General features: G+C 39.1%; 2 protein-coding genes across 2 annotated transcripts in view; one reads left to right on the forward strand and one right to left on the reverse strand.

The window, feature by feature from the left end:
* FTSJ3 (FtsJ RNA 2'-O-methyltransferase 3) overlaps nucleotides 1–451 on the forward strand; it is a 40,788-nt gene extending 40,337 nt beyond the window's left edge. The window contains exon 22 of the mRNA XM_070766969.1: nucleotides 3–451. Within this exon, the coding sequence (XP_070623070.1) occupies nucleotides 3–198 (196 nt within the window). The 3' untranslated portion in view covers nucleotides 199–451. The remainder of the gene's footprint in view (nucleotides 1–2) is intronic.
* Nucleotides 452–5,171: 4,720 nt separating this feature from the next.
* Nucleotides 5,172–27,477, reverse strand: LOC139153255 (1-acyl-sn-glycerol-3-phosphate acyltransferase alpha-like). The gene is made up of 6 exons (XM_070726956.1): nucleotides 27,302–27,477; nucleotides 19,268–19,401; nucleotides 16,058–16,233; nucleotides 12,418–12,513; nucleotides 10,506–10,578; nucleotides 5,172–7,539 (listed from the first exon to the last, which is right to left on the reverse strand). Exons 1-6 carry the CDS (start codon nucleotides 27,475–27,477, stop codon nucleotides 7,370–7,372), a joined length of 825 nt encoding a protein of 274 aa, XP_070583057.1. The 3' UTR covers nucleotides 5,172–7,369.

The following is a 27,477-nucleotide window of genomic DNA, read 5'->3' on the forward strand; positions in this document are numbered from 1 at the left end:
AGTATCTACAAGAAAGCAGGTTTAGGGAAAGAAAAAAGGCAGGTGACATATGTCGTGTCCAAGAAAGGTGCAGGGCGGAAGGTTCGACGCCCTGCTGGAGTCAAGGGCCAGTTCAAAGTGGTGGACAGACGTCTCAAGAAGGACATGAGAGCACAAAAACAGAAGGAACAGAAACCAAAACGCAAGAAGCAAAAGTAAAATTGTCTTAACTTAATTATTTTGTGACTAAGGTGGGCTCTTTTGACTCCTTGAGGATATTCGAGATATTTAACCACATAATCATAAGCTCATTCTCAGTGGCTAGTCCTTATCCTACAAACTGATTTTGTGCCATTCAGCCACTGATAATGTAAGTTGCATAAATATGTACACATGATGTCCTTCAAGGCTGTCTTTTTTTTCAAAATTTTGTAATTATTTGTGTTTTATTAAACACACCTTTTTCTTGCAAGAATATGTTTCAGACTGTTTTAAATTTTGTTAAATAGATTTTGCTATAATTGAAGGTCTCCCAGAAATGCTTAAAATAGTCAAATGATGTCCAGGTTCAAGAAGAGACTGATGGAATAAATGCAGAAAGTTGTACTAGGTGTGGAATGCAACATTAACTCTGTGCCTTAATTTAATTCTTAATGATTATGACCATTTTTATTACCTATGTCTTTGTTTTAGGAGGACATTGAACTTTACTGAACAGATAATTTTAAAACAGTACAGTATGTCTTGCATACTGAAAAAAAAATCTTCTCATAGTCCCTAATAACCAATTTGTCAGAAAGTATATATGAGCCTTCCTTCCTTCATATTGTTTTATAAGTCCTATGTTAGAAAACAGTAGAGAAGGTTTTTAGTTAATCTTTGCTTTTTATATTTTCTGATCAAAAGATGCATAAAATACCACCATATCAAAAATCAAACTTTTGGTTCTTTATTTGATTTTCCTCTTGGCCTGGATCAATGCTTTATTCTAAATTGTGGCCATATGAACATATCTTTCTGCAATTTCTGTTCCTAAGACTTGACAATTGCGCCGTTGCGACCTCTCCGCGGCACTAGACCCCGTAGAGCTCCATGGTTCAACGAGGAGCTCCGGGTGTTGAAGCGCCAGAAGAGACGTCTGGAGAAGCGATGGAGGAAGAGTAAGTCCGAATACGATCGAACACTTGTAAGAGCTGATATTAAGACTTACAAAGTGGCGCTCAAGGCGGCAAGATGCGCGTATCATGCCGCCTTGATTGCATCAGCGGAATCCCGCCCGGCCGCTCTGTTTAGGGTAACTCGCTCCCTTCTTAATCGTTGGGGAGCAATTGCAGAGTAGTGCCGAGGATTTTAACACGTTTTTCGCTGATAAATTCGCTCGGATCCGAGCGGACCTCGACTCCAATTGTAAAACAGAGTCGACTGACAATGAGTCAGTCGAGGTGACTGGGGCTAAACGTCTTTGTCCATCTGTCTGGGGGGAGTTTGACTTGGTGACACCTGATGAAGTGGACAAGGCCATTGGAGCTGTGAGTTCCGCCACCTGTTTACTGGATCCGTGTCCCTCTTGGCTGGTTTCGGCCAGTCGAGGGGTGACACGGAGCTGGGTCCAGGAGATTGTCAACGCCTCCTTGGGGAGGGGGTCCTTTCCGCCCCTTTATAAGGAGGCACTTGTGCGCCCCCTCCTCAAGAAGCCTTCCCTGGACCCAGCCATGCTTAATAACTACCGTCCAGTCTCCAACCTTCCCTTCATGGGGAAGGTTGTTGAGAAGGTGGTGGCACTTCAACTCCAGCGGTCCTTGGAAGAAGCCGATTACCTAGGTCCTCAACAGTCTGGATTCAGGCCCGGCTACAGCACGGAAACTGCTTTGGTCGCGTTGATGGATGATCTCTGGCGGGCCTGGGACAGGGGCCTGTCCTCTGTCCTGGTGCTCCTTGACCTCTCAGCGGCTTTTGATACCATCGACCATGGTATCCTTCTGCGCCGGCTGGAGGGGTTGGGAGTGGGAGGCACTGTTCTTCAGTGGTTCTCCTCCTACCTCTCCGGTCGGTCGCAGTCGGTGTTAGTGGGGGGTCAGAGGTCGACCCCGAGGTTTCTCCCTTGTGGGGTGCCTCAGGGGTCGGTCCTCTCCCCCCTGCTATTTAATATCTACATGAAACCGCTGGGTGAGATCATCCAAGGGCATGGGGTGAGGTATCATCAATACCTCACCCCATGCGGAGGCTGTTGGGGCCTGGATGGGTGTCAACAAACTCAAACTCAACCCAGACAAGACGGAGTGGCTGTGGGTTTTGCCTCCCAAGGACAATTCTATCTGTCCGTCCATTACCCTGGGGGGGGGGGAATTATTGACCCCCTCAGAGAGGGTCCGCAACTTGGGCGTCCTCCTCGATCCACAGCTCACATTAGAGAAACACCTTTCAGCTGTGGCGAGGGGGGCGTTTGCCCAGGTTCGCCTGGTGCGCCAGTTGCGGCCCTATTTGGACCGGGAGTCATTGTTCACAGTCACTCATGCCCTCATCACCTCGAGGCTCGACTACTGTAACGCTCTCTACATGGGGCTACCTTTGAAAAGTGTTCGGAAACTTCAGATCGTGCAGAATGCAGCTGCGAGAGCAATTATGGGCTTCTCTAAGTATGCCCATATTACTCCAACACTCCGCAGTCTGCACTGGTTGCCGATCAGTTTCCGGTCACAATTCAAAGTGTTGGTTATGACCTATAAAGCCCTTCATGGCACCGGACCAGAATATCTTCGGGACCGCCTCATGCCGCATGAATCCCAGCGACCGGTTAGGTCCCACAGAGTCGACCTTCTTCGGGTCCCGTCGACTAAACAATGTCGTCTGGCGGGACCCAGGGGAAGAGCCTTCTCTGTGGGGGGCCCGACCCTCTGGAACCAGCTCCCCCCTGAGATTAGGATTGCCCCCACCCTCCCTGCCTTTCGTAAACTCCTTAAGACCCACCTCTGCCGTCAGACATGGGGGAACTAAAACACCTCCCCCTTGCCCATGTTGCTTTGTTGATTGACTGTGTGCCTGTTTTTTTATATATATTGGGATTGTTTTATGAAATTACTAATTTTAAATTGTAATTAGATTGGTGGGCATTGGATTTTTATTATGTACTGTTTTTCTTAAATTATTATTATTGTTGTGAGCCGCCCCGAGTTTGCGGAGAGGGGCGGCATATAAATCCAATAAATCTAATCTAATCTAATTAAAAATACCCTACATAGATATGGGTAGTAATGCTGTGGCTAGATAGAGATATTAGATTCAATGTAAAATCTTTTTTTTACATTTGGAATTTTTTTTTGTTTATTCCTGCATAATGCCTCCAATAGTGTCCTAAACTAACCATCTCAGATACAACAACAATAGCCAATCCTATACCTATCTCCATACCTCTAGGCCTCTTAACTTCTGGTAATCTTAGAAGAAGATGTGCATTGTCCATTTCATAGACAAAAGATTTGAAAAGCACCAGGTCCAGGTCTCCTTGCTTGAAAACTTGTGCTGAACGACAGTCCCCCTTCTTCACCTGCATAGTTCTAAAATCTCTGGAGATGTGCTATATCTCTTCTTGCTCCAAGATTACTGTACACATATCTAAAGCATACCTTTTGCTTTTGCATCTCATCCAACATAAATAGCTAAATCTTTTCTTTTTACACAAGTGTGCCCATACAATTTCTATTTGTTGATACATGGTGAGAAATTTGTTTAAGGGGTGAAGATGGCTTTTCTTCATTGTTGCTAATATGAGTGTCAACAGCTAAAATATAATAAATGTCTGAAAGGTAAATTCAAAAGTCTGATATAAATTCAGCACAGAAGAATAAAAGCTTAATAGTTTTGAAAGAATTTAAAAGGCCTTCATGAAACAATCCATGCCAGCCAGTTTGTTTCCATATCATATTGTGATCTCTATTACAAATAAATAAGGTACCACAAAATTAACAATTAATTTCAAACATGTAAAAGATTAAAAAGAGGGTCAGTTTTGTCTTTTTTAGAAAAAAAACTATTTTAATTTAATTTTAATTTTATATCTCTAAAGTTGACTTGACCTGAAAAGCATAAAATATAGCCTTTCAGATATGATTTTTCTTTATGAGTTAAGAAATACATTCACTCTAAAATAATATAAAGTCCCCATCTCTGTATTAAGCTATTCTTTTAGTACAGCAGTGGACAGCCTCCTGAAACTGTTAAGCCATTTTTTTTGTCCTCATAATCACTTCTAATTCATTCATAAATAATGGGCAAAAATGTTTTTCTGCCATTTTAGGTGTGAAAAGTATACAGCAGATCTAAAAGAAAATTAAAACAAATTTTAATATTTAAAAGGAGAAAAATGCATCTTGACTCAAAATCCACTTTATAACTTATTTATAAATTTATTCATTTATAAATTGCATACATTTCCCAGCCAACCATTGGTTACCCACTCTTATTTTTAACAGTTTAAAATGAAAAAACTGCTATTGTATGAATAGTGGCTTGCACAGAAACGATGTTCTGAAGAACCCTGTAAACCCAGGGTTCCAGGGTTTTTAAACATTATCCATATCATTAAAGGGGTACAATTTCTTCCACCAAGACTGGCACTCCACTGAATTTCTTATTAAATTAGCATTCTATACACTTGGTATCCTGGCATAAGACAATGAATTGTAATGATCGAACCACTATAAGAATAATAATTAATATAATTATTGACTATAACATCAATGAAATGACATCAATTCTCATTTTGCTCCATGTCCCACCTACTTTTTTAGAGCATAGCCCATGTCATCTCTCTTGAAAATTCAGATTAGCCTTGAACCCAACCTATACATATCTGCTGTTCCAACACTGTTCTAAAGATAAGAGCTAAAGAGGGAGCAGAAGATTGCTGAAATTGCCCATCAACATTTAGTATAGGATGTGCAACCATGCAAATATGGCAACATTTCTTGCTTGAAATTAGATATCAGTTTTTCAACAGTCCAGATTGGTGAGGCTTTCAAAATGAGAAACATTTGTTCTGTAATCAATGTATCACCTATGAATCAAGGTCATGGTAGTCCCAAAGATGCTTTCCCAAAAAGTAATTGGACTTTCTTGCATTTTTTTTCTTTAAAACATTTCACTTCTCAACCAAGAAGCTTCTTCAATTCTGACTGAATAGTAGGTAATGAAAAGATTTATGTTCTTTGCAGTCAATTGGTAATTAGCACTGTGAGGGTCAGTAGGTAGCTCTCTGAGAGTTGTTGAGGCAACTTGGGATCCCCAGAGTCACCTAAATCAGAGTGCAAATGAGTGTGGAACTTTCTTGGGATTGTTGAAAGGAGTTTTAGGTATCTGAAAGACAAAAGTCACTCTTTTGAAGACAGTAAAATTCACATTCTGGACATAGAGTACCATTGCTTTGAAATACAGATCAAAGGACGAGCTGCATTAAAACTGAACAGCCCTCTCTCAACAGAGGGGAAGGGAATACAACACCAACTACCTCCTGCCTAGAACATAGTCCTTTCAGCAGTCCCAAGAAAGTTCCATACGATTTGAATTCTGACTCGGAGGATTCTGAGGATGTGGTTAAAGTGGCCTCATGATTTTCAGAAAGCTAATGACCAGATGACTGCAAACAATATAAACCCTTCCATTCTCCATCATTCAGTCAGAAATGAAGAGGCTTCTTGGATGAGAAGCAAAATGTTATTATGAAAATAAATAAATTCCAGTTAACTTTTGAAAAAGCACCTTTGGGATTATTAGTAAAATGTTTTTTCCTTCATTCAAACCCAGCATTTGCAGCATTTTAAAGATGGCTGGCGACAATACAATGTAAGTAGCTTGCCTTGCAATGCTAATATAACACAATTTATGAATGTAACAGGAAGATTCTCCTTTACCTGTGTTCCATATCAGATACAACTGTTTAATTGCTAGCTCTGTCTTGCAATTATTATCAACATTGTTAGTCCAAGACCTGCTTTTTAAGGAGAACCTGATTCACATGTGACATTGGGCAATATCCAACTATTACAAGGAAGAAAACGTCATACTTCATGTTCATATCTAGGCTCTTTAACTCACAGATATGAGATCTTCTGATAATAAACATGAGAAGAGTCTTAATTGCTGGGTTGGTCTTTTAGAAATTGTTCTTCCATGCTATGTACTGTCAACAGAGAACACTTCTAGCCTCAGCCCCAGAACAGAGTTTGGACATACTAAATCTGGGACAGCTTGTATTCCATGTCATATTTCCAAAGACTTATTTAATGATTTAGTTTCAGATAAGAAACTAAAGGCTGAAAATGTTTAAAAGGAGAGTCAAACCCTCAAAGACCTTAGTGGAATCTTTTAGGAATTTCAGAGTTGAGCCTCTACCTTCCAAATGTGCTAAATCTTACCCTTTGTTTTATGATTTTGTAAAAATTGTCCGTTAAATATTAGCGCTGTAGCCAACTTACAAGTCTGCTTAAGACTCCCATCACTCTTTAACCTCAAATATCTGACAATACTGCATCCTGCATTTATTCAGAATATATTTATATTTCTCTACTTCTGCCATTTGGCCGGCCCAAAACATTTGAAGAGAAGAATAAAATAGCTATTTTATAGATCTAAACACAAAGAGTACAAGCTTAATACAGTAGCAGCCAGTTAAAGCAAGCTACATGGAATTGGCTGTACTCACAGAATTTGGAGATACAAAAAAGTTTCCATCTTGGAATCTTCCAACCAAATGGTAAGTCTAGATATTGCTAGAATGCTTCCATATAAGGAATGGCCTGTGTTATAGTAGAAGAATCGTCAATGTGATAGCATAGAGTCATACTTTGAGGAGGCAAGAAGTCTGGAAGATCACATCTTAGGAACACACTTTTGCCGATCTGACTATTGCCTAATCCAGCTCTGCTCAGTGACTCAGCTCAGATTTTTCCCATGATAATTTCCTTGATGCAAATAATGTATCTCGCTCAATAATGTATCTCACTCAAACTAGATACAAATGTTTTATCTTGGGAGGCCTACAGCACTTCTTTTTCATAACTTTAGCATTCATGCAAATTAATTTATCTTCAATAAAAAAAGTTTTATTACTGAATTACTCATAATAATCTTGGATGGCAGGTATATGATCAAACAGACCACATTTAGAGATGTTGGATTTAAGTAGACATGGAGATCTTCCTCTTACTGTAAGCATTGTCTCCAAAATAGATTCTTTGGAAAAGATCAAAAAGAGATCATATGTAGTTAGTATTTTTTTTACAGCAAGGTAACACAGTGGTGCTAGTCTTTTTCCAACTCAGGGTAATTCCTTTAGGAGATAAATGTTCTTGTATTACATCCTTCATGATCACTGTTTTTTCTAAGGCTTCCATGATCACAAGCTCTCATTCTCTCTCTGCACAATCTTTCTCTGCACAATCTTCCCAGAAATGTCATGAAAAGTGTCTTGCATCAATCTGCGAGTGCTCTCAACCAGTCCAGAAATATCCTTTAAGTCAAGTCCTTGCGTTTCTATCTTGGGCAAAATCCGAATGGTTATATTACCTATCAGAGATCAAAGAGAGACAGAAAAGCTAAAGACAATCTTAAGAAATTGAATGTTTTCAGAAAGGATTGTGTTGCTCAAGAAAGAGATAGGAATGGCATATAAATAGCACTATATGAAGCTGACATTTAGAAGCACATGCAGATGATTATTACATTACAGAATGTTTTCCAAGAAATGGCTTGGAATTATATCACAGAAGCATCATATTTGAAAGAGCTTTGAATAGTTATTAACGTGGATATTGGGTAGCCTCAAAATATAATTGCTTTAATTCTGGAATGAACATAGTTTAGACAAAAAGCTCATATGCTTAAACTTATTTGGATGCATTTTGGAATATAAACAAGGACAATCTGAATACTTTCCTACAAAGCTTAACAATTACATAATGTCTTTTTTAAGGAAAAGGTAAGAATTCTGCCAAGATTTGTTTTACTGAAGCTTATTTAACTGAGTACATTTGGAAATAGATTTGTCTGCTGTATAGAAAAGGCCTTTTTTCTTTTAAAAACCACCATAAATAAATAAGAATTAATGTGTAGATCTCTGAATGATACTTTCAGCTCCTAAATGTTAGAATCCTGATTATATATAAACATACAAATCCGGTAGGAATAAATATTGATGCCAAAAATGTTCTACTTATATATTTTTATATTTTTAACCAATAATCACCATAAGATTCAATAATCTTTTTCAAAGGAGACTAAATTGAATAAATATTGCCCTTTGGATTTGGAATATATGACAAAATGAAGTTATTAGGTCTGGGAGAAAATTAGTATTTTAAGAAAATATAAGTGTTTGTTTCATTGCTTTCAGGTGTAGTGCATACATTATAAAATCTTTTTAAGTTAAAGGTCAAGGTTTATGTGAGGGAGAGAAAAGACAGACAGATTCTAGGATAAGTAACAGAACAAAGATAGAAAAAATGAGCTGGATCTTGGGATATGATGGTTATCAATAGGGGATATTAGCCTATGTCCAGACCCCTCCCTTAACCCAGTAAACTTAATGCACTGAACCAGAGACATATCAGTCCTCCAGCTACCAGTGAACCTATGGAGTGTTTTGGGGGGAGAACCTTGGTAGATTCAAGAGGAACGTCGTTACCCAATGCAAACACATTGATAGCAGTGACATCAAAAAACAAGGACAATTTATGCTATACCATCAGAACTCCTGTTATTAATGAAAAAGGACAATCCCAGGCAGGTTTGGGTGGTGGTTATATATTTTCATGTATGCCTTGCATTAACTAACTGCAGTTTTTATTGTATTGTTTAATCTTGGGGAAGGAATGTCTGTGTGAATGTATAAGGAAGTGGATAGGTGATATGGAATGAATGGGCGGAGTGACTGTATAGGAAGAAAGAGAGCCAGGGGTGAAGGTTAGAGCCCCCTTTGCTGAGTGTACGAACAGAAGCAGATGGAGGCCCAATAGTAACCCCCAGTTTGATATGATTTATGGCCTGTGGGAGAGGAGGGAGGCCAGTGGAGTGGAGGAGCGTACCACTGGGGGAGGAGTGAGCTAGAGCATCACGGCCATGACTGGGAGAGGCAGATATGGTGGGAGCCGGGGTGGGTGGGTAGGCCACTCACGGGGATCCAGGATATCATGATCTCTGGTGAGCCCATGATAGGGGTCACTTCCCTATCCTGGTGCTCCTTCACCACTCAGCTTTTGATGCCAGTAACCATGATATCCTGCAATGACTGGAGTGGCTGCGGGTGGTTCAGGTACAGGTCCCAGCTAAACATTGAGCAGAAGCTGAGAGTTGCAGTATCATGCTTCAAACCCCATTTTGAAAAGCTGTGCACTGCAAACAAAACATGCTCATTGTAGCCATTAATCCTAACTTCTTCGTTTTGATTTTTAAAAAATCAGCACAAATTGTTTTATTTATTTTTGTGTTATAGGTCAAAGTGTTTTATATATTGTACCCCAGAGTTAATATTGCTGATCAATTTGGATTTATTATTATATATTGATTATATTTAATGTTATTTTTCGGTATCAAATGGTCAAAAAATGTTTACAGTTTAAATGAGGATTTTTTTTTAATTTCAGGCAAATTGTGTCTTTTACGTTTTCCTGTTTCAGACTAAAAAGAATGGCAATAAAGTTATTTTTTGTTGTAAGTTTATCTATTTTTCTTTTTTGTTTTCTTTAACATTAATAAGGATACAAAGTTACACAGAGGTGTACTTATAACAATTTTATAGACAAATGATACTATTTAAAGTTGCGGCAGAGAATTGGGGGGATGCAAAATGTTTACTTCTTCCTAGAGGGGCATAACAAAAAATAATTGAGAATCACTGGGCTAAACACGTGAGACCACAGGGCAGGGCTTTCTCTCTGGCAGTGCCAGCTCTTTGGAACCAACTACCCCCGGAGGTCTGGACTGACCCCACCCTACTGGCCTTCCGGAAGGCCGTAAAACGTAGCTTTGCCTACATTGAGCAATATGATAACATCTAGATCCGGCCAAAGGATGTGAATGATTTTTAATTTTATGGGTTTTTAATTTTTTTTAATATTGTTTTTATATTGTTGTATGCTGCCCAGAGTCTGGAAGGAGTTGGGCAGCCTATAAATTTAATTAATAAATAATAAAAACCTAGGTTAATTGCCTCTACTTGTTGCATATTGTAGATAATCCAAATTTCACAAATACTGTCATTGTCCCTGCTATCTAAACTAAGCAAAATTTTCTAAATTTGCACCTAAATGTGTAAACTACTATGTAGAAATGGCATAGAAATGCCTGTCCTTTGTGAGAAGGGGATAATCTCCCCCCCGTAGACAGAATTATTAATCTACCAAATTACTATATCACTATAATCAAAATGGGTAAATAGAATTTTTATCACTTACATTGCTTTCTGAGCAAGACAGAGCAATTGATGGCAATTAAAAAGAAAAATTTAGGCATGGTTCTTTGCCATTTAGATTTACCTGGATCAAATCTCTTATCCTTGAAACTGTAAAAATCTCTGTAAGAAGATATCACAATGGGGACAATGGGAACCTAAAGGATAAAAGGTAGTTGAAAGATACATCATGAATTTCCCTTGCGATAGTCTTCTGCAGCCAAAATTTTACAACAACTTTCTCTAACTATCTCTAGAGATATGTGGACTTTCAGAATTCCCTCCCCAATGTGGGCATTGCTGAAAGTTCTAGAAATTGGAGATCATGTATCTGGAAAATGTCCAGATAGGTAAAGATTAGTTCGCATCTTCTCTGAACAGGATTATAAAGCTTTAGATAGTACAGTACTTGTAATTTATTAGGAATAGATATTTTAAGATCAAGTCAATAAATCTTCTGATATCTCCATTTTCTGTGGCAAATTAATTCTGTTTCATTATTAGCTGAAGTGGGTGCTGCTCCATGAAACTTATATCGTATGACAGCTTTCTTCAAACCACTGATGTCCTATTGGTTTAACTTAGAAGCCCTGTAACTCCCAGTGAATATGGCAGTGATGAGAGACAATATCTGAAGGTCATTAGAATCACAAAACAAGCAAAAGCAATGTATTGGATGTTGAAATGTCACAACATCTTTATAACACATTTCTTTTTTCAGATAAAAACTTTAACACAGTTCTGAATAATCAGCTTTTTTATATGTTGCCATGTATATCAAGGCTGAGTATGCTTCAAAAATGATTAGGCATAAATTCTTTAGATCTCACATAAGTATGGCACTTCTCTGCTATTCATAAAAATAGCCCACATGAATCTGAAAAGAGGTGCTACCTCAATGCAGAGATATTATACTTATGCAAGTTCCAAAGCTTTTTTCTAACTAATCTTTGAAGTATGCCCAGCCTTAATATGTATGCCTCAGCAGTATCTAGATGTCTGTGCCTAGGCTTGAGAGCTAAAGTTCAGATTAGTAGTTGAAGGGAGACCACTAAGAAACCCCAGGATAGTAAAATAGGCTTGGAAGTCAAAGAAACATCTTGAGAGAAGGCAAAGCTACACCATTGTATTGTTACAAGATAATTCAGGGGTTACGTTTCACCTGAGGACATCTTACTGTTATTTCTGCTCAGGTAAGCTTTTATCCATATGTTGAAATGAAAAGAAGGAAAGAATGCAAACAAAGTAATCTAAAGTAATTTCATTTTACTCATATAAACTTTCAATTTCTCAAAGGTATTTTACTAATACGGTAAGTTATAAATCTGAATTATGATATCTATGACAGCATTTGACATCTGAAATGGGAAAGACATTGGGAGCTTGGGAAAAGAGGCACTTCCAGAGTCGGATAAGAACCCATAACTCAGCTCAGAATTATAAGAACCCATAGAGTCAGATAAAACCCCATAGCTGGACAGTAGGCAAGAAGCTCAGAAAAGACCTTTCCCTAGTTTTGTAGGCAGTAAAGGAAATGGGTGTATCGTACCTTAAGATTTGTAACATTATTCAGTCACTGTATGATTATGATTACGATTTATTAGACTTGTATGCCGCCCCTCTCCAGAGACTCGGGGCGGCTCACAACAGTGATAAAAACAGTACATGATGACAAATCTAATAATTAAAATCTAAAAATAACAATAGTACATTTAAAAGTCTAAAAACAAGGAACCCCAATATATAAAAACATACATACAATCCTATCATACACAAATACTACATAGGCAGGGGGAGATGTCTTAGTTCCCCCACACTTGACGACAGAGGTGGGTTTTGAGGAGTTTACGAAAGGCAAGGAGGTTACAAAAGGCAAGCATTACAAAAAGGTAGAATTAACTTGTACGTTTGTGATTCCTAGATGGTTAACTCTGCAGTGCTGAGTCAGTATTTCCCTCTTCCATACAACATCAATGTCATTATCAGGAACTTTTTACCTGAGCCTTTATAGCCATGTGAAAGGCGCCCCTCTTGAAGGGAAGCATGGTGTCCTCTCGGTTCCTGGTGCCTTCTGGATAAACCCAGATCCTTAGCTGGGTTAGTGAACAGCAGGGGAAAACAAAAATATCACCAATTACAATTTGAAGTCTGCAGCAGATCTTCTGAAATCATTCCAGCCCTTATTTGGCTATTTTGTTTAAAGAAAAGAAATAACATGCCCATTGCCCAGTCTGGCTCATTTCTCAGTCTGCTACTTCCTATCCTAACTGCTCTAGGTTGAACAGGAAATGGTGGAGGGAAAGAGTGAAAAATGGGTTCAAGTCCTAAGGAAGAACCTTCATGAATAGAGTATCCCAATAAAAAGAGAGCAATATTGAGGACTTTGTTTTTAAAATAGACAAGTAGAAGCTTTCTATAGCCTTCCTGTTGAATCCATAAAAGTCGGGTAATCAGAGAAAGTCGGCTGTATTATTCATCTTACTGTTCCTCAAAAATAGTTGGAGTTTTCCCCTTAACTCATCCTCTCATAAACAATGTGCTACCTATGAATAAATCAATTGGTGTCAGCAGTCTCCCCACCAACCTCATTTCTTAAACTTTCTTTCAAAATAAGAAAGAGAGAAACATATGTTACAAAGGACCTGGAAGGATGTTAGAAATGATTGGGTGGGAGAGGGAAGGAACTCCCATCTTTTCAAGGTAAACAGGTGTTTAGTGAAGGACCGTGGATAGAGTGGCAGCCATTTTGGAAACAGATCAGTTTTCCAGAGAAACCATTTTGTGATGCTTGACCTTAATCACCAGAAAGTCATAGTCCAAGAGTCCTATGCTTAGATTGTCATTGCCTTCCTGTGTTTGGTAAAGGTTTCACTAGTTAAAGGCCTGGGAATATTAGGAGGGGAGGGGAGGCTTCCGGACACCCTGGTTTGGATGCTTTCTTGCCTCCATATTAACAATTCCCAGCATTGCCCACGTGCTCCTCTGAAGTAAACTTTCGCACTGAATAAACAAAATCTCACAGCCAACCCCCCACTCAGTAAAAGACCTTGGAATACTAATATCAAATGATCCAAGTGCCAAATCCCACTGCAACAATATCGCCAAAAAGGCTTCTAGAGTTGTTAACCTGATCCTACGCAGCTTCTGCTCTGGCAATCTCACACTACTCACCAGAGCCTACAAAACTTTTGCCAGACCCAGCCTTGAATACAGCTCATCTGTCTGGAACCCATACCACATCTCTGACATCAACATCCTCAAAAATGTCCAAAGATACTTCACCAGAAGAGTCCTTCACTCCTCCACTCAAAACAGAATACCCTACGAAAGCAGACTATCAATCCTAGGTCTAGAAAGCTTAGAACTAGGTCGCCTAAAACACGATCTAAGTATTGCCCACAAGATCATATGCTGCAATGTTCTACCTGTCAATGACTACTTCAGCTTCAATCGCAGCAACACAAGAGCACGCAACAGATTCAAACTTAATATTAACCGCTCCAAACTTGGCTGTAAAAAATATGACTTCAGCAACCGAGTTGTCGAAGCATGGAACTAATTACCTGACTCAGTAGTGTCAACCCCTAACCCCCAACATTTTTCCCTTAGACTATCCACAATTGACCTCTCCAGGTCCCTTAGAGGTCATTAAGGGGCATGCATAAGTGCACCAGTGTGCTTTCCGTCCCTTGTCCAATTGTCTCTCCTTATTTCATTTATCTTTTCTTCCTTTCAAATATGTTCACCTATACTTTTATATCTTTTCTTCTATTCTTTTCTTTATTTATATTATTACATATCTATTCTCTTCAACCCCTAACCCCCAACATTTTGTCCAATATGTATTGGACAAAATAAATAAAGTAAAAATAAAAATATCCGTTTCTATTCTATTCAGAGAGAAAGTGTTTAGTACCAAAGTTGAGATAGTGGCAGAACTGCGTCCTTCAAGCCAGTTGAGCTTCTGGTAACTACATGGACATATTTGTGTTATTTCTTTGACATCCGATATGAAACTGTTTTGCCAGTGCGACCTTCTGTGATATTTTTCTAATTTTGCAGTCTAGTCAAATCTAGGATTTCCTAGTGTAGTGAAGACACTGGACAGTCACGCCAGAGATAACTCAACTTTATTCAACACAGAACTGAGGTAACAAACATATATGACAGGGTTTTTATACTTCCCAATTAACCAATGAGGACACAATAATACTCCCGCCAAAAGTCTCCCCCGGCTGGTAGCCTAGGACATGACACTCCTTTCCCCTAGGGGGAGCATACGAAATCATCCAGGTATGCCGGCCTACGTCTGGTGCGCCCCGAACAACGAGGCATGCTCTGGTGCCCTTCGATTAATCTAGGTAACTCTTGGGGACCCCTTAACTCCACCGTTCCTTCGGCCAACACCTCGGCCTCAACTGTCGGGTCATTTGGGTCCCCTGCCGTGGAGACACATGGGGGCTTTCCGACGTCACCCGTAAACCCCTGGGGAGGACCCATGTGTAACTCATCTCTCTCTAGGTCGGAATACTCCAAACAAGGAATGCCTTCCCTACGGCCAGGGTCTTCTTCCTCTCTCCTGGGGTCATGTAAATCCGCTGACCTAGCCCTTAATTGGTCCACATGACGATGCCACTCTCGCCCATCAGGCAACACCACTGTATACGCTCGAGGCCCCCGGGTACCACGAACAGTGCCTGCAACCCATCTAGCTTGATGTAATCCTACTTTGGCATTCAGTCAGGTTGGCAAGAAGTTGTATTCATATTAAAATGAAGGATCCAGAATCACTACTCAGATATAATGAGATGGACTGGTTTCTTCCATGTATGGTGATTGAGGTGTAATATATTCAATGGCTAATTGTTTAAGATGTCATAAAAAAGAAGGGTAGTGAAGAGGCTAATTTTTTATAGTAAGATGGTTAGCACAAATTAGCTTCCTTCATGTTCTCATTGTTAATAGTATTGGAACTAAGCTGAGAATAATAGTTAAGGGGAAAAAAATAGAAGAGGCAATTATCTCTAAAAGCTTCAGCATCCATATATCACTTTGTCCTTCCAGTTAAGTGAGCAAGGGAGGTTCAAAGAGCTGATGGTCCTTTAACAAAGATACACATATACAAGAGCATTCCTGATTTCAGGGCTCCTTCCTTTGCAGACAACAGAGGTTTAAGATAATGTGGGCTCTTAGGAGCATTTGTTTTAGTATGTAAAGAATGCAGTTTTTTTAAATTATTGCCCTATCTTTCCCAAGCTGGTGACATCAACCAGCAAGGCTTTCATTATAAGGAATTAGTTCAACATCCACCCATTGAAGGTGAGGGTGGGGAAAACACTTGAAGAAAAGGAAGTTGCCATGAACCAGGTCAGATTCTCTGTCCATCTAGCCAAGTCCAGTCTTTTTTGGCTGGCAATGTTTCTTCAAAATTTCAGTTAGAAAATTACTTTTAACTTGATCCCTCTAATTGAAAATACTGGTACTTGGGATTCTGTGTGTATAAAATATATAGCTTTCACCTTGAAGAATAGTCCTATCCAACAGCTGCAGCAGTTTTCCAACAATACTTGGAATTCTCCCATTTTCATGCTTCTCCCAAAATAAATCACATCCCCAAATTTCTGTCTCAGTGCTCACCTTCTCATGCTGCATCCTCTCTGCAAGGTGCTCTAAGATGTTCCTTGCTTGGCGCTGCTTCTTGCGATCAATGAAAACTAAATTGCATAACCAACCAGAGAAGCCCAGAGGCCCCCAGTATAGCAGCTCTTTTTTGGTAATTGGTACACAGCGCTCTGGCAGGATCTCTGCCATTGCTAGAGAGGGGAAAAAAGAAGGGGAGAGGAAGAGAATAATAATAATGAATAAATAAAATAATAAAATAATTTTTTTTAAAAAATAGAATGCAATGGCTCAAATAATCTGAACAACCAGATGTGTTACTCCCTAACATATATCCCAAATCAACCTTCTAGACCAGAGGTAGGCAAAGTTGGCTCTTCAATGACTTGTGGACTTCAACTCCCAGAATTCCTGAGCCAATCATGCTAGCTCAGAAATTCTAGGAGTTAAAGTCCACATGTCATAGAAGAGCCAACTTTGCCTACCTTTGTTCTAGACAATTCTGGGATTGGAAAGTGGAAGGCAAAATAAATTAGTCTTGTGTTTACAAACTCTAGTAAGCAATAATATGATTTGTTTTATTTGTATGAACTCAGTCCTTGTAATTTATGAAATACATATTAAACATATAAATTGGTAAGTGGTGCAAAGCACTGTTCTAAAAAACTGGATGGCTTTTGAGATAGACTGGCTTGGGGAGACTCTTGAATGTAACTCTTTTTGTAATAGAACTCTCCCCCCCTTTCCCCCTCATTTAGATGTTTCTTTATCTCAGTCTATCTCCTTTTTCTTTCTCTTTCCTTTCCTCTCTCCTTTTCCCCTCCCTCTCCTACGTTTAGGCTATATTTATTGAAAGGAGAGGATATAGGTGTGTATAGATAGTCCTTGACTCATGGGTCTGCCTTCTACGGTTGCAAGTAATGATGGTAATCACCCTTGCTCTCTCTTAAATGACTATGCGGATATGTGAAGCACAGGTTGTCTTATGGAGCGTGGACTTTCCAAGGTCTCCCCCACCCCCTGAGATGCGCCATGCTTTACTTTCTACCCCTCAGGGTTCCCATAGGTATTGGGCCCGCTTCCCCCCCCCACACACCCCTCGGATTCCTATATGCCCTTTTCCATTCCCATGGGAGAAAACAATCACAAGAAACTGTTGTCATGGCAGCCACTTCCAGGTTGCAGCTGTGCAATTTAGAGATGGAATGATTCAGCTGCTCTTAAGCTTTCTGCTGTGCATTAGGGAAGCGGAATTGACTGTTTTGTTCCTGGGCTGGGTGATTGCATTCCAGAAGCAGCCATCATTTTCAGATTAGTCACAATTCCTTGTGGCTGCTCAGAAAATGGCAACCACTTATGGGATGTAGCTACGCAGCACAGAGACAAAATGGGACAAAGTGACCTGCCATTCTTCCTTAACGTTAAATCCACAGTTTCTCCTTTTTTATTTTTGAAAAGTAAGTGTAAGGGCAGGAGGAGGAGAGGGTGTGAGGGCCTGCCCGGTGGAAAGCACGTCCAAAGTTTATAGGGACCAGTGGGAGAAAAATGCAGGCCCAAGGTCTGTAGTGACTCAATTGGATAGGATGGAGGTTGAGATGGACAGGGTCCTGCTGCAGCATTCCTGTTGACTTGAGGTGAATGACTTGAGGGCTGCTCCAGCTTCCATTACTTCAAAATGGAATTGTAAGTAGCTTTTGGCTCTGTCATAACTTTGAAAGGTTACTAAGCAAACAGATATTGGACTACCTGTAATCAGGGTTCCCTCTTAATTTTTGGGGGGAGTGGGCGGAAAAGTATAGTGTCTGAGCGGCAGTCCCTTCGGGACTGGGCGGCACAGAAATAATAAATAAACAAACAAACAAACAAATGAATAAATAAATAAAAAACCCACCCTGTTTTGCCTCAGAGAATTTCAAAATAAAATACTGTACTGTGTGTCTATAACAGTGAGCTCATAATAGGGCAACTCTATCAATATCAAAATGCCACTTAAATAGTTGTGCTAGTTTCAAACTACATTTTGATTTTCTTTCTCTCTTCCTTACTCCCATTCTTTTTCTTTCTCTTTTCCTTCCTCTCTTTTTTCTATCTGTTTCTCTCTCTTCCTCTCTTCCTCTCTCTCTCCTTCCCTCTCTCTCCTTCCGTCTCAGCTTCTGGGCAGGTTTGGAAAACTCTGAGTTGATGATGATTTTTAAGTGAGCGATTGCTCACTGCTCAGCTTAGAGGGAACTATGCCTGTAATGACGTGTTTCTAACAGAGGTGGGTTCCTCTCAGTTCAGACCGGTTTGCCAGAACTGGTAATAAACTGCTGCTGATGTCACAATGATGTCATGGAACTGGATCAGTCAGTGCCGATCCGTGGGAACTGCCATCTCTTTTTAAATCCCCCCCCCCTTTTTTTCTTGCAAATGCGCAGAAGCCAAATTTCCTGCACTGGGCATGCATCACCATCTTGTTTTCAGTTTTTTTGCTGGAGGATTTTTTTGCACTGCAAAAGCATGTGTGCACCCATGAGGCGTGGCGATGTGGCGTGGGAATAAGCGAACTGGTAGCAAGGTAAGTTAGAACCCCCCTGTTTTCTAAGTGCAAAATAATCAGTTTTAATCAGTAATTTTTCATTATGTTTTTTTATGGGCTTGAACAGTGTGTGGCTTCCACTAGGTAAAGACAACATATAATATGATGCATGCATACATTTATGGCGGTGGCTAAAAAACCATACATGAATAAAGGTATGTATTTATATACGAAGAAATTGCTTCTTATTTTGTTTAGAGATCAGTATAATTTCAGTAGAAGTTCATACATAGTGGTAATTATTTATAAACTTTGGATTGTTAAATTTCTGATAACATCAGGCCACATGCATTTTTTACCTTGAGATATATTGTATAATTTGCCATATATATATTTATTAAAAAATAGACCAAGCAGATAGATCTTTTGTCAATAACTTTCATCTGAGCAAACTTTCTGCAACTTTGTCTGGATGCTTCAAAATATTGCAAACTCAGATTTAAGAATATTCACTTTAGTTGGAGAAATATCCCTTTAAAACTGGAAGTTTCTATCTACTTAGATTCAATGCTTTTATCTTGCCTTCTATACATGGGGAAAGGAGATGGAGAGGAGAATATAAATAAATGTCATTAATAACATTCAAATCACTTGGAATCTAATTCAGAATACTCATACAACATTCTAGATGTGATAGCCTAGCCACATACCAAGAAGATCAAAATTTGTCTGATGGTTGCAAACAATCACATATGATTGCTTGATATTCAAATTCTCAGAGCCCTGCACAGTGAATGTGATGTTGTAGACATATTTGAGTGGACAAACGTAGGAGCAGAGTAACCTGAAAGGAGTAGAACAAAAAATATATATAATTTAGGAGAAAGTTACCAAAATAGGCAATATTGACCCTTTTCCACCCAACTCAAGAATCAAAGGGACGAGCCATTATTGCTGTTGCCATTATCATTATTCATAGTTAAAGTAGTACTTATTTACATTATTTTCATACAAAAATGTTTGAGAGTTGATCAACTAAATAATTTGGGGACATATGGTTTAGAGAACAAAGAATCCTGTCAATGCTTTCTTTCCTTTTCCATCTTGTGTCCAGCTCATTTTATCAGATGGGAGAGATGTTGCCCAGAGAAGAGGGGAGTGCCCATAGCTGTTTAATGGCCAGGGGAAAAAACTCAGAAAGGATCCTCTTTGACTTTTGAGGTTGAAAAAAAGAGGTGGTACATTTGTATTTTCAGACTTGCAAGATTCTGCTAATGTAGGATTGCAATAAAGTAGAATTAAGCACATTTGATCTCTTTTCTCTCTAGCCTATTTGAGAAGGAGAATTGAAATTGGAATGTGGTGGTAGGAGAAACCACCCAGAATCTCTTATATGATATGGGAAATGTAAACATAATAAAACTATTTTTTTTAAGTGTGTTTGGCTGGTGGGGATTGGAAGATTTTATCAATTAACAATTATAACATGTTAAAAACCATTTGCATTTGTTGACGTCTTTTGAAACTGCTTGAAATCATTTAAAGTATTTTCAACAATTTTTTGCTTGTTAAAATTCTATTTTCCCCCAAAAGTCACTTTATGGTTTGTTGTGGAGTGTGCTGAAAGATTGAAATGCTCTGATATTCGCCCTTGTTTTGAGCCCTGATGTCAAACTTATTCCCATTAATCCTTTTTTTGCAAAATATTTGTACAATTTATTCTATGAGATTCTATTTATTCTATAGAAGGCGTTGTTGGCATATTATGGCATACATAAGCATCTCTAATTTTCTTTTTGTATCTGTTGGGGCCCATAATTGTGCTCTCAGTATACATGGGGGACAGATCAAAGAAGGTATCCGCTTGCAGGATCTGGTTACCATTTTGGCATCATCATCTTTTTTCTTGTTGGTTTTGGGGAAAAAATTCAGCCTGGATGGTTATATTCAAGTATGGGTTTGGCACTTACAGTTTGAGAAAATTCCATGTAACCAGTGAAGAGCTAACAAATGTTTACTACCACACTGTCGGCGTAGCTTATGTATTTTTTTTCTTTCAGTGCAAATTGGTTGCTCTGGGTTGGAGCTCCATTTTCGCTACCCCACTACGTTTCCCACCCCTCCATCCGGGCAATAGCCCATCCCTGGTTGTAACCTATTCATAATGTATTTGAATGGTTTTAACCATTTGATAACCTGTAGTGTCATGGTTCTAATATTCTGTTTCTGTGATCTGCCCATTAATAGATTCCCCAGGAAATTGATCTGGCTCTATTGATTTATTCTTTAATCTTGTTGGTGACAAATTTAAAACCTACATCACTATGTATTGGAGTAAGTGAGCTGTAATTCACAAAAATATGTATCTCTTAATAACATTATTCATAAAAAGTGCTACCAACCTCTTGATATTTTGCTATTCTAGACTGACATAGCTCTCCTCCTTTAATGTTTTCTTACGTTATGGAAATGTTATATGGCTATATATTTTCCCTTGACTTAACTTCCTTCATTTTGTATTATTATCTCAATCCCTCCTCAACATTATTGAATCTTCCTCCCACTACCGAAGAGATTAAAATCTCTCCTACAAAGCTTGACTAAGATTCACCTAAATCTAATGGTTAAACTTCTTCCTGTTTACAAGACTGTTGGACTTTTATCACAGTTAATACTGTGTCTAGCAACTTTTAATTACTCAACCATGTGATCATTAAATTATATCAAGATGTTCTTTCTATCATTGCTTCTCTGATTACCTCTCTTTTCTGTATTGTCTGATTTATTTTAAAAAGCATATGTATGCTTTTAAAAAGCATTACCACTGCATCATGTGGTGATAATGAGATGTAGCAAGTTAAACCCATTGCACAGGGTTGCCATTATGGGGACAACAGGAAGAGGAAAGGAATATTATGTTTGCTGTTTGAGTTACTTTAAAGCAGGGGTCGGCAACCCACGGCTCTGGAGCTTCATGAGGCTCTTTAGCCCCCCAGCTATGTCTCCCTGTCCCATCCCTGATGGCCTTGCCCTCTGCTCCCTCACCTGGCCTGAGAAGGTAAAGGCAATAGCGGGAATGGAGAAGCGGCTGGGGACAGAAGAAGAGGGAGCCAAACTATTATCCAAAGCACCTGAGGCTAGAACAAGAAGCAATGGGTGGAAACTAAACAAGGAGAGAAGCAACTTAGAATTAAGGAGAAATTTTCTGACAGTTGGAACAATTAATCAGGAACAGCTTGCCACCAGAATCTGTGAATGCTTAAACATTGAAAGTTTTTAAGAAAATATTGGATAAACATTTGTCTGAAGTAGTGTAAGGTTTCCTCCCCAATCAGCAGGTTGGACTAGAAGACCTCCAAGATCCCTTCCAACACTTTTATTGCTGTTGTTGTTGTTATTATTATTAATAATAATATTGTTAATATTAGTATTAATATTGTTAATATTATTAATATTAATATTAATGATATTATTATTAATAGTAATAACAACAGCAACAACAACAACAATAAAAGTGTTGGAAGGGATCTTGGAGGTCTTCTAGTCTTCCAGTCCAACCTCCTCCTATTAATATTAATAGGAGAGAATTTATTTATTTATTTATTTATTTATTTATTTATTTATTTATATTTGTATGCCGCCCCTCTCCGCAGACTCGGGGCGGCACCCCTGAAGCTGCCTTCACCCCATAGATGCGCGTTAGGCAGCCTTCACTTCCTGCCATTTTGGCCTGGAGCTCATGTCCTCCCCATTTGGCCAAAGAAATACAGGGAGAGGGGATAGGAAGAGATATGACAGGAGAAAAGCCACATCTAAAGACCCTCCTTAAGCGAACAGCCATCCACCCTCTGCATGTGACTTTGCTACACTTTGGTGCTTGCTTGAGGAGCACACCCCACAGCCAGCTACGGAGTCGCAAGAGGAGGAGGAGGGTCACCTGAAGAGAAGCCTTCACTGGGGATCATTCCTCAGCACACAGCGAGAGAAGGGGGGAGAGGGGGAGAAAGAAAAATGAAGAGAGGCATAGCTGAAGGGGGTGTTTTATGTGACTCGGTGGGAGTGACATCAAGTTGGCCACCCCTGTCCCCCACCCAAGCTTTGTGGCTCTGGGTATTTTGTTTTCTCTAGGAAACGTGTCCAAATGGCTTTTTGAGTTTTTATTTGTATTTAAGGTTGCCGACATATGTATGTACATACATACATACATACATACATACATTCCTACACATCAAAAGATACATAACATCACATATACCTTCAATACAATACAAATCATTATGCATATATTGTTTATTTATTATTATTTATTTATTAAATTTGTATGCCGCCCCTCTCCATTGTTGCTTAAAACCCCGGGGGGAAAGTGATCCCTCTATCACTTTGACCATTTCATGTACTCCCTGAGATGATTTTTTGAGGACCCCCTGGTGGATTGGTGCACTGCCACTTAAATTAAGATCATCAGACAAAATGACCCATTAAAGTGTACATTCAAGAATTCCAAAGCCTAGCTGGTCGATTAGGGGATGGGTGAAAGTCAATTCTGATGGATTACTGCACCTGCTTGTCTGGGGGAGGAGGGGGCACACAGAAATCTTCAAGGGTGATAAGTCCTGGCCAGCGAAGTTGTGATCAATCCGACCACTTTCCACGGATGCACTGGACAGCACATACAGAATCCCTATACCCCAGAGAAAAAAGAGCCTTTGAAAGTGGATAGGGGAAGGCCAAGCTCTAATGATGCCCCAGACCTCAACAACAGTGAACCAAATACTTTACCAGCAAAGAAGGCCACTGAACTGCTGAGTGCCTAGCTTTTTGGCGAAGAACAAACCTTGCAAAAGGCAAAGAAAGCACACAAGCCAAAGAAAGGAGGAGCCTAAAGGGAGCGGAGGTTATAGAGTTCACACCACTTTTTAGTGATGACAAAGGAATTCCAACCAAGAGAAATCATTTTCAAGAGCAATAGTGGAGGAGAATATAACCCCGTGGGCTGTTTTTTTTCCCAGAAGAAGCAGAATGTCAGAATTGTCATCCTGCTATATGCCATGTTTGTTTGCTGCCAGCCTACCAAACTCAATGAGAGAGAGAGCTATGGGTTGCGATAAGGGAGGGTCAGCTTGAGAAGAATTGAAACTACTCATTGTGCCATTCTATGAGAGTTGCCGGCCATTCCAAGGTCATTCTATGAAATTATTATTATTATTATTATTATTATTATTATTATTATTATTATTATTATTATTATTTATTGGATTTGTATGCCACCCCTCTCCGCAGACTCGGGGCGGCTAACAACAATGATTAAAAAAACAGCATGTAACAATCCAATTAATAAAACAACTAAAAACCCTTATAGTAAAACCAAACATACACACAAACATACCATGCATAACTTGTAATGGCCTAGGGGGAAAGAATATTTTAACTCCCCCATGCTTGACGATAAAGGTGGGTCTTGAGTAATTTGCAAAAGACAAGGAGGGTGGGGGCCGTTCTAATTTCTGGGGGGGGGAGTTGATTCCAGAGGGCCGGGGCCGCCACAAGGCTCTTCCCCTGGGGCCCACCAAACAACATTGTTTGGTCGACGGGACCCGGAGAAGGCCAACTCTGTGGGACCTTATCGGCTGCTGGGATTCGTGTGGTAGAAGGCAGAACCATCCAGCCCACAACAAAGTTACCCAAACAAATTGTTAGAATTTAATTGGGCACTCAAAGATGACCAGAGGGGAAGGTTGAAGCAAGGCAAAATTAACTGTATACTTTAAGTACAACCCCCCCCCCCCGATCCAACTTTGCTTTTTCTGTAACCACTTGGCTTTAGTAAAGTGTACTTTTGTTAACAGTGGATTTGAAAGTCTTTTCTATCTGACCAAGTTGGGATGATTGACAGTAAGCATAGCGGGGGGGGGAGAGTCCCAATAAGGATATCTCGCTAGTTATCAATCATTATTTTTAAAAAATTAAAACAGTCATTTCAGTCATTACGTCACAGACAAAACCCAGCAAAAAGAGTGGTATCATTTTCCTCCAAAAGATTGCCTTGCACATTCACCTGCATTACACAAACTCATAATGTCTGTTTTTCTTTTTTATACACTCTTAAATTACATCCTTCAGCCGCACATCAGTCAGCCTTATGCATTATTATTATTATTATTATTATTTATTGGATTTGTATGCTGCCCCTCTCCATAGACTCGGGGCGGCTAACAACAATGATAAAAACAACATGTAACAATCCAATCCAATACTAAAATAATTAAAAAACCATTATTATAAAAACCAAATATACATACAGACATACCATGCGTAAATTGTAAAGGCCTAGGGGGAAAAAATATCTCAGTTCCCCCATGCCTGACGGCAGAGGTGGGTTTTAAGAAGTTTACGAAAGGCGAGGAGGGTGGGGGCAATTCTAATCTCTGGGGGGAGTTGGTTCCAAAGGGCCGGGGCTGCCACAGAGAAGGCTCTTCCCCTGGGTCCCGCCAAATGACATTGTTTAGTTGACGGGACCCGGAGAAGGCCCACTCTGTGGGACCTAACTGGTCACTGGGATTCGTGCAGCAGAATCGTCTACCCATCTCTTCTGCCACATGCTGCCATACAATACACAACACACATAGAGAAGCTACTCACATAAGAAACATGCTTTCACTGTAGTTTACCTGTTTCCCAGTCAGCTTGATAGCATGGAAGAAACAGATTGTGAAGGGGATGTTTTAAATTTACTAAAAGTGCTCTTATAGGCTTGACTTTTATAGCTCATAAGTGATCCCTTAACCTTAACAGGCAACAACCAGGCTAGCCAATTGGAACAAAATATAAATATAATACAATGAATCCAAATGTCAATCCCCTTCATCTCTATCCAAACAATAGTATTACATGGCTTAATAATTTGTTATCATTACATTTGTTTATCATTTCATTTTCCAATTTATTAGCTATTAAAAGGGCTTCTCAACTATCCATTGGCAGAATAATCAGTTTAGGAATCCTAAAACAGAATGCTTATTTGAACAAAAAGCCTTCTGTAGTCTTCCTGCCACAATTCTTTTCCCCATATCCTTGTTCAATGCTTTTTGTCCACTGACATGAGTATTCTAGTAAAGAGTACCTGGTCAATCACAGTGCTGAAATATTTTTTTTTATTATAAAATATATATTAATTGATTGGTTCCCCTCCTTTAAAAAAAAAAGCCCTGACATTTTGCATTCAACGAAAGGATGTAAGAAACCCAATCAATAGGAACAAATTTGCCATCAGAAAGTCAATATTTAGAAATCAGTTAGAATACCTTTCAGGTTTCATCTGTTATTGAATTTAAAATGTCAATCACAAAATAAATTAGATGAAAACACTGAAGTAGAATAGCTGCATCAATTTAATTGTGCATCTGCTAAATATTTTTATTTTACTGCTAGAGTTAATCATCTTATTAATAATAGGTGGTTTTGTATTTATATTAAAACTTCTTTATGATTGGGTACTATAAAGATTTGAACCCCTTCATTTAAATGTTAAAATAACTCATTGCCAATGCACATATTTAATTTTCTTTTACCATTGCCACTTATAGTGCCCCCTTGCCTATTGTGTCTGTATACAAATACATGCAAATATTTCTGGTTATCTCGGGAAACACTTCAGGCAGTTGGTGAAATGGACCATAACCATAAGTTCCCACCATAAATAATTTGTTAATCTTTTGAATGCTAATGGATTGATGAAAGGATAAGGGTGTGAAAAAATGGGTGTTAAGTCAAAACCAACATGAAAAGTAATTATGCACTCTTTGTAGGAATTACCCCCACTTCTCTGTTTTTTCCTTTGTCCATCCAGTCTTGAATAATTCACTCACAAACCGATATAAATCAGGCCAAAAAGAGATATTCTAGCAAGATTCATCATTCTCTTTCACCATATTAACTTTTGACAGACCCATCCTAGAATACAGCTCATCTGTCTGGAACCCATACCACATATCGGACATCAACACCCTTGAAAACGTCCAAAAATATTTCACCAGAAGAGCTCTTCACTCCTCCACTAGAAACAGAATACCCTACGAAAATAGACTAACAATCCTGGGTCTAGAAAGGTTAGAACTACGGCGCCTAAAGCACAATTTAAGTATTGCCCACAAGGTCATATGCTGCAACGTCCTACCGGTCAATGATTACTTCAGCTTCAACCGCAACAACACAAGAGCATGCAACAGATTCAAACTTAATATTAACCGCTACAAACTTGACTGTAAAAAATATGACTTTAACAATCGAATTGTCGAAGCGTGGAACTCATTATCGGACTCAATAGTGTCAACCCCTAACCCCCAACATTTCTCCCTTAGACTATCCACAATTGACCTTTCCAGGTCCCTAAGAGGTCAGTAAGGGGCGTACATAAGTGCACCAGTGTGCCTTTCATCCCTTGTCCAATTGTCTTTCCTTTATCTCATATATCATATATATTTTCTTCCTTTCATATATCTTCACCTATATTTTATATTTTTCTTTATATATATTACCTCATGTCTATTCTCTTCTATGTATTGTGTATTGGACAAAATAAATAAATAAATAAATAAAAATAAATAAATACTATCTCATTCTCATGCTGCTTTGTAGGTAAAATTTTCTCCCTTAGACAGAATAACCTATTTTTCAGAAAAATCTGGTGCTAACACTTATCTTGTTCTCATCCCCCCAAATCCAAGCTACAATTAACATCTACTCACTTAAAGTTTTCCACTTTTTGTCCAATGAATACAGCTACCCAAGGGGATATTGTGACAGTCAGGAATAAAACCCAGCAACAGATGAAGGCCAATTTGCAGAGAAATCTGAAGGTCATGCTCCATTGATAAAGTAGAAGGATCACAAATAGTATGAAGGTGAGTAAGAGAAGATCCAT

The sequence above is a fragment of the Erythrolamprus reginae genome, chromosome Z (genome assembly GCF_031021105.1).
Source record: "Erythrolamprus reginae isolate rEryReg1 chromosome Z, rEryReg1.hap1, whole genome shotgun sequence".
Classification (NCBI taxonomy): domain Eukaryota; kingdom Metazoa; phylum Chordata; class Lepidosauria; order Squamata; family Dipsadidae; genus Erythrolamprus; species Erythrolamprus reginae.

Excerpts from the sequence above, each read along its gene's own strand:
- LOC139153255 (XM_070726956.1), bottom strand. The coding sequence starts at position 27,477 with ATGGATCTTCTCTTACTCACCTTCATACTATTTGTGATCCTTCTACTT. Across the intron at positions 12,514-16,057 it reads AGAGGATGCAGCATGAGAAG|CTAAGGATCTGGGTTTATCC; the intron begins GTGAGCACTGAG and ends TCACTAACCCAG. Across the intron at positions 7,540-10,505 it reads GGATAAGAGATTTGATCCAG|GTAATATAACCATTCGGATT; the intron begins GTAAATCTAAAT and ends GATCTCTGATAG.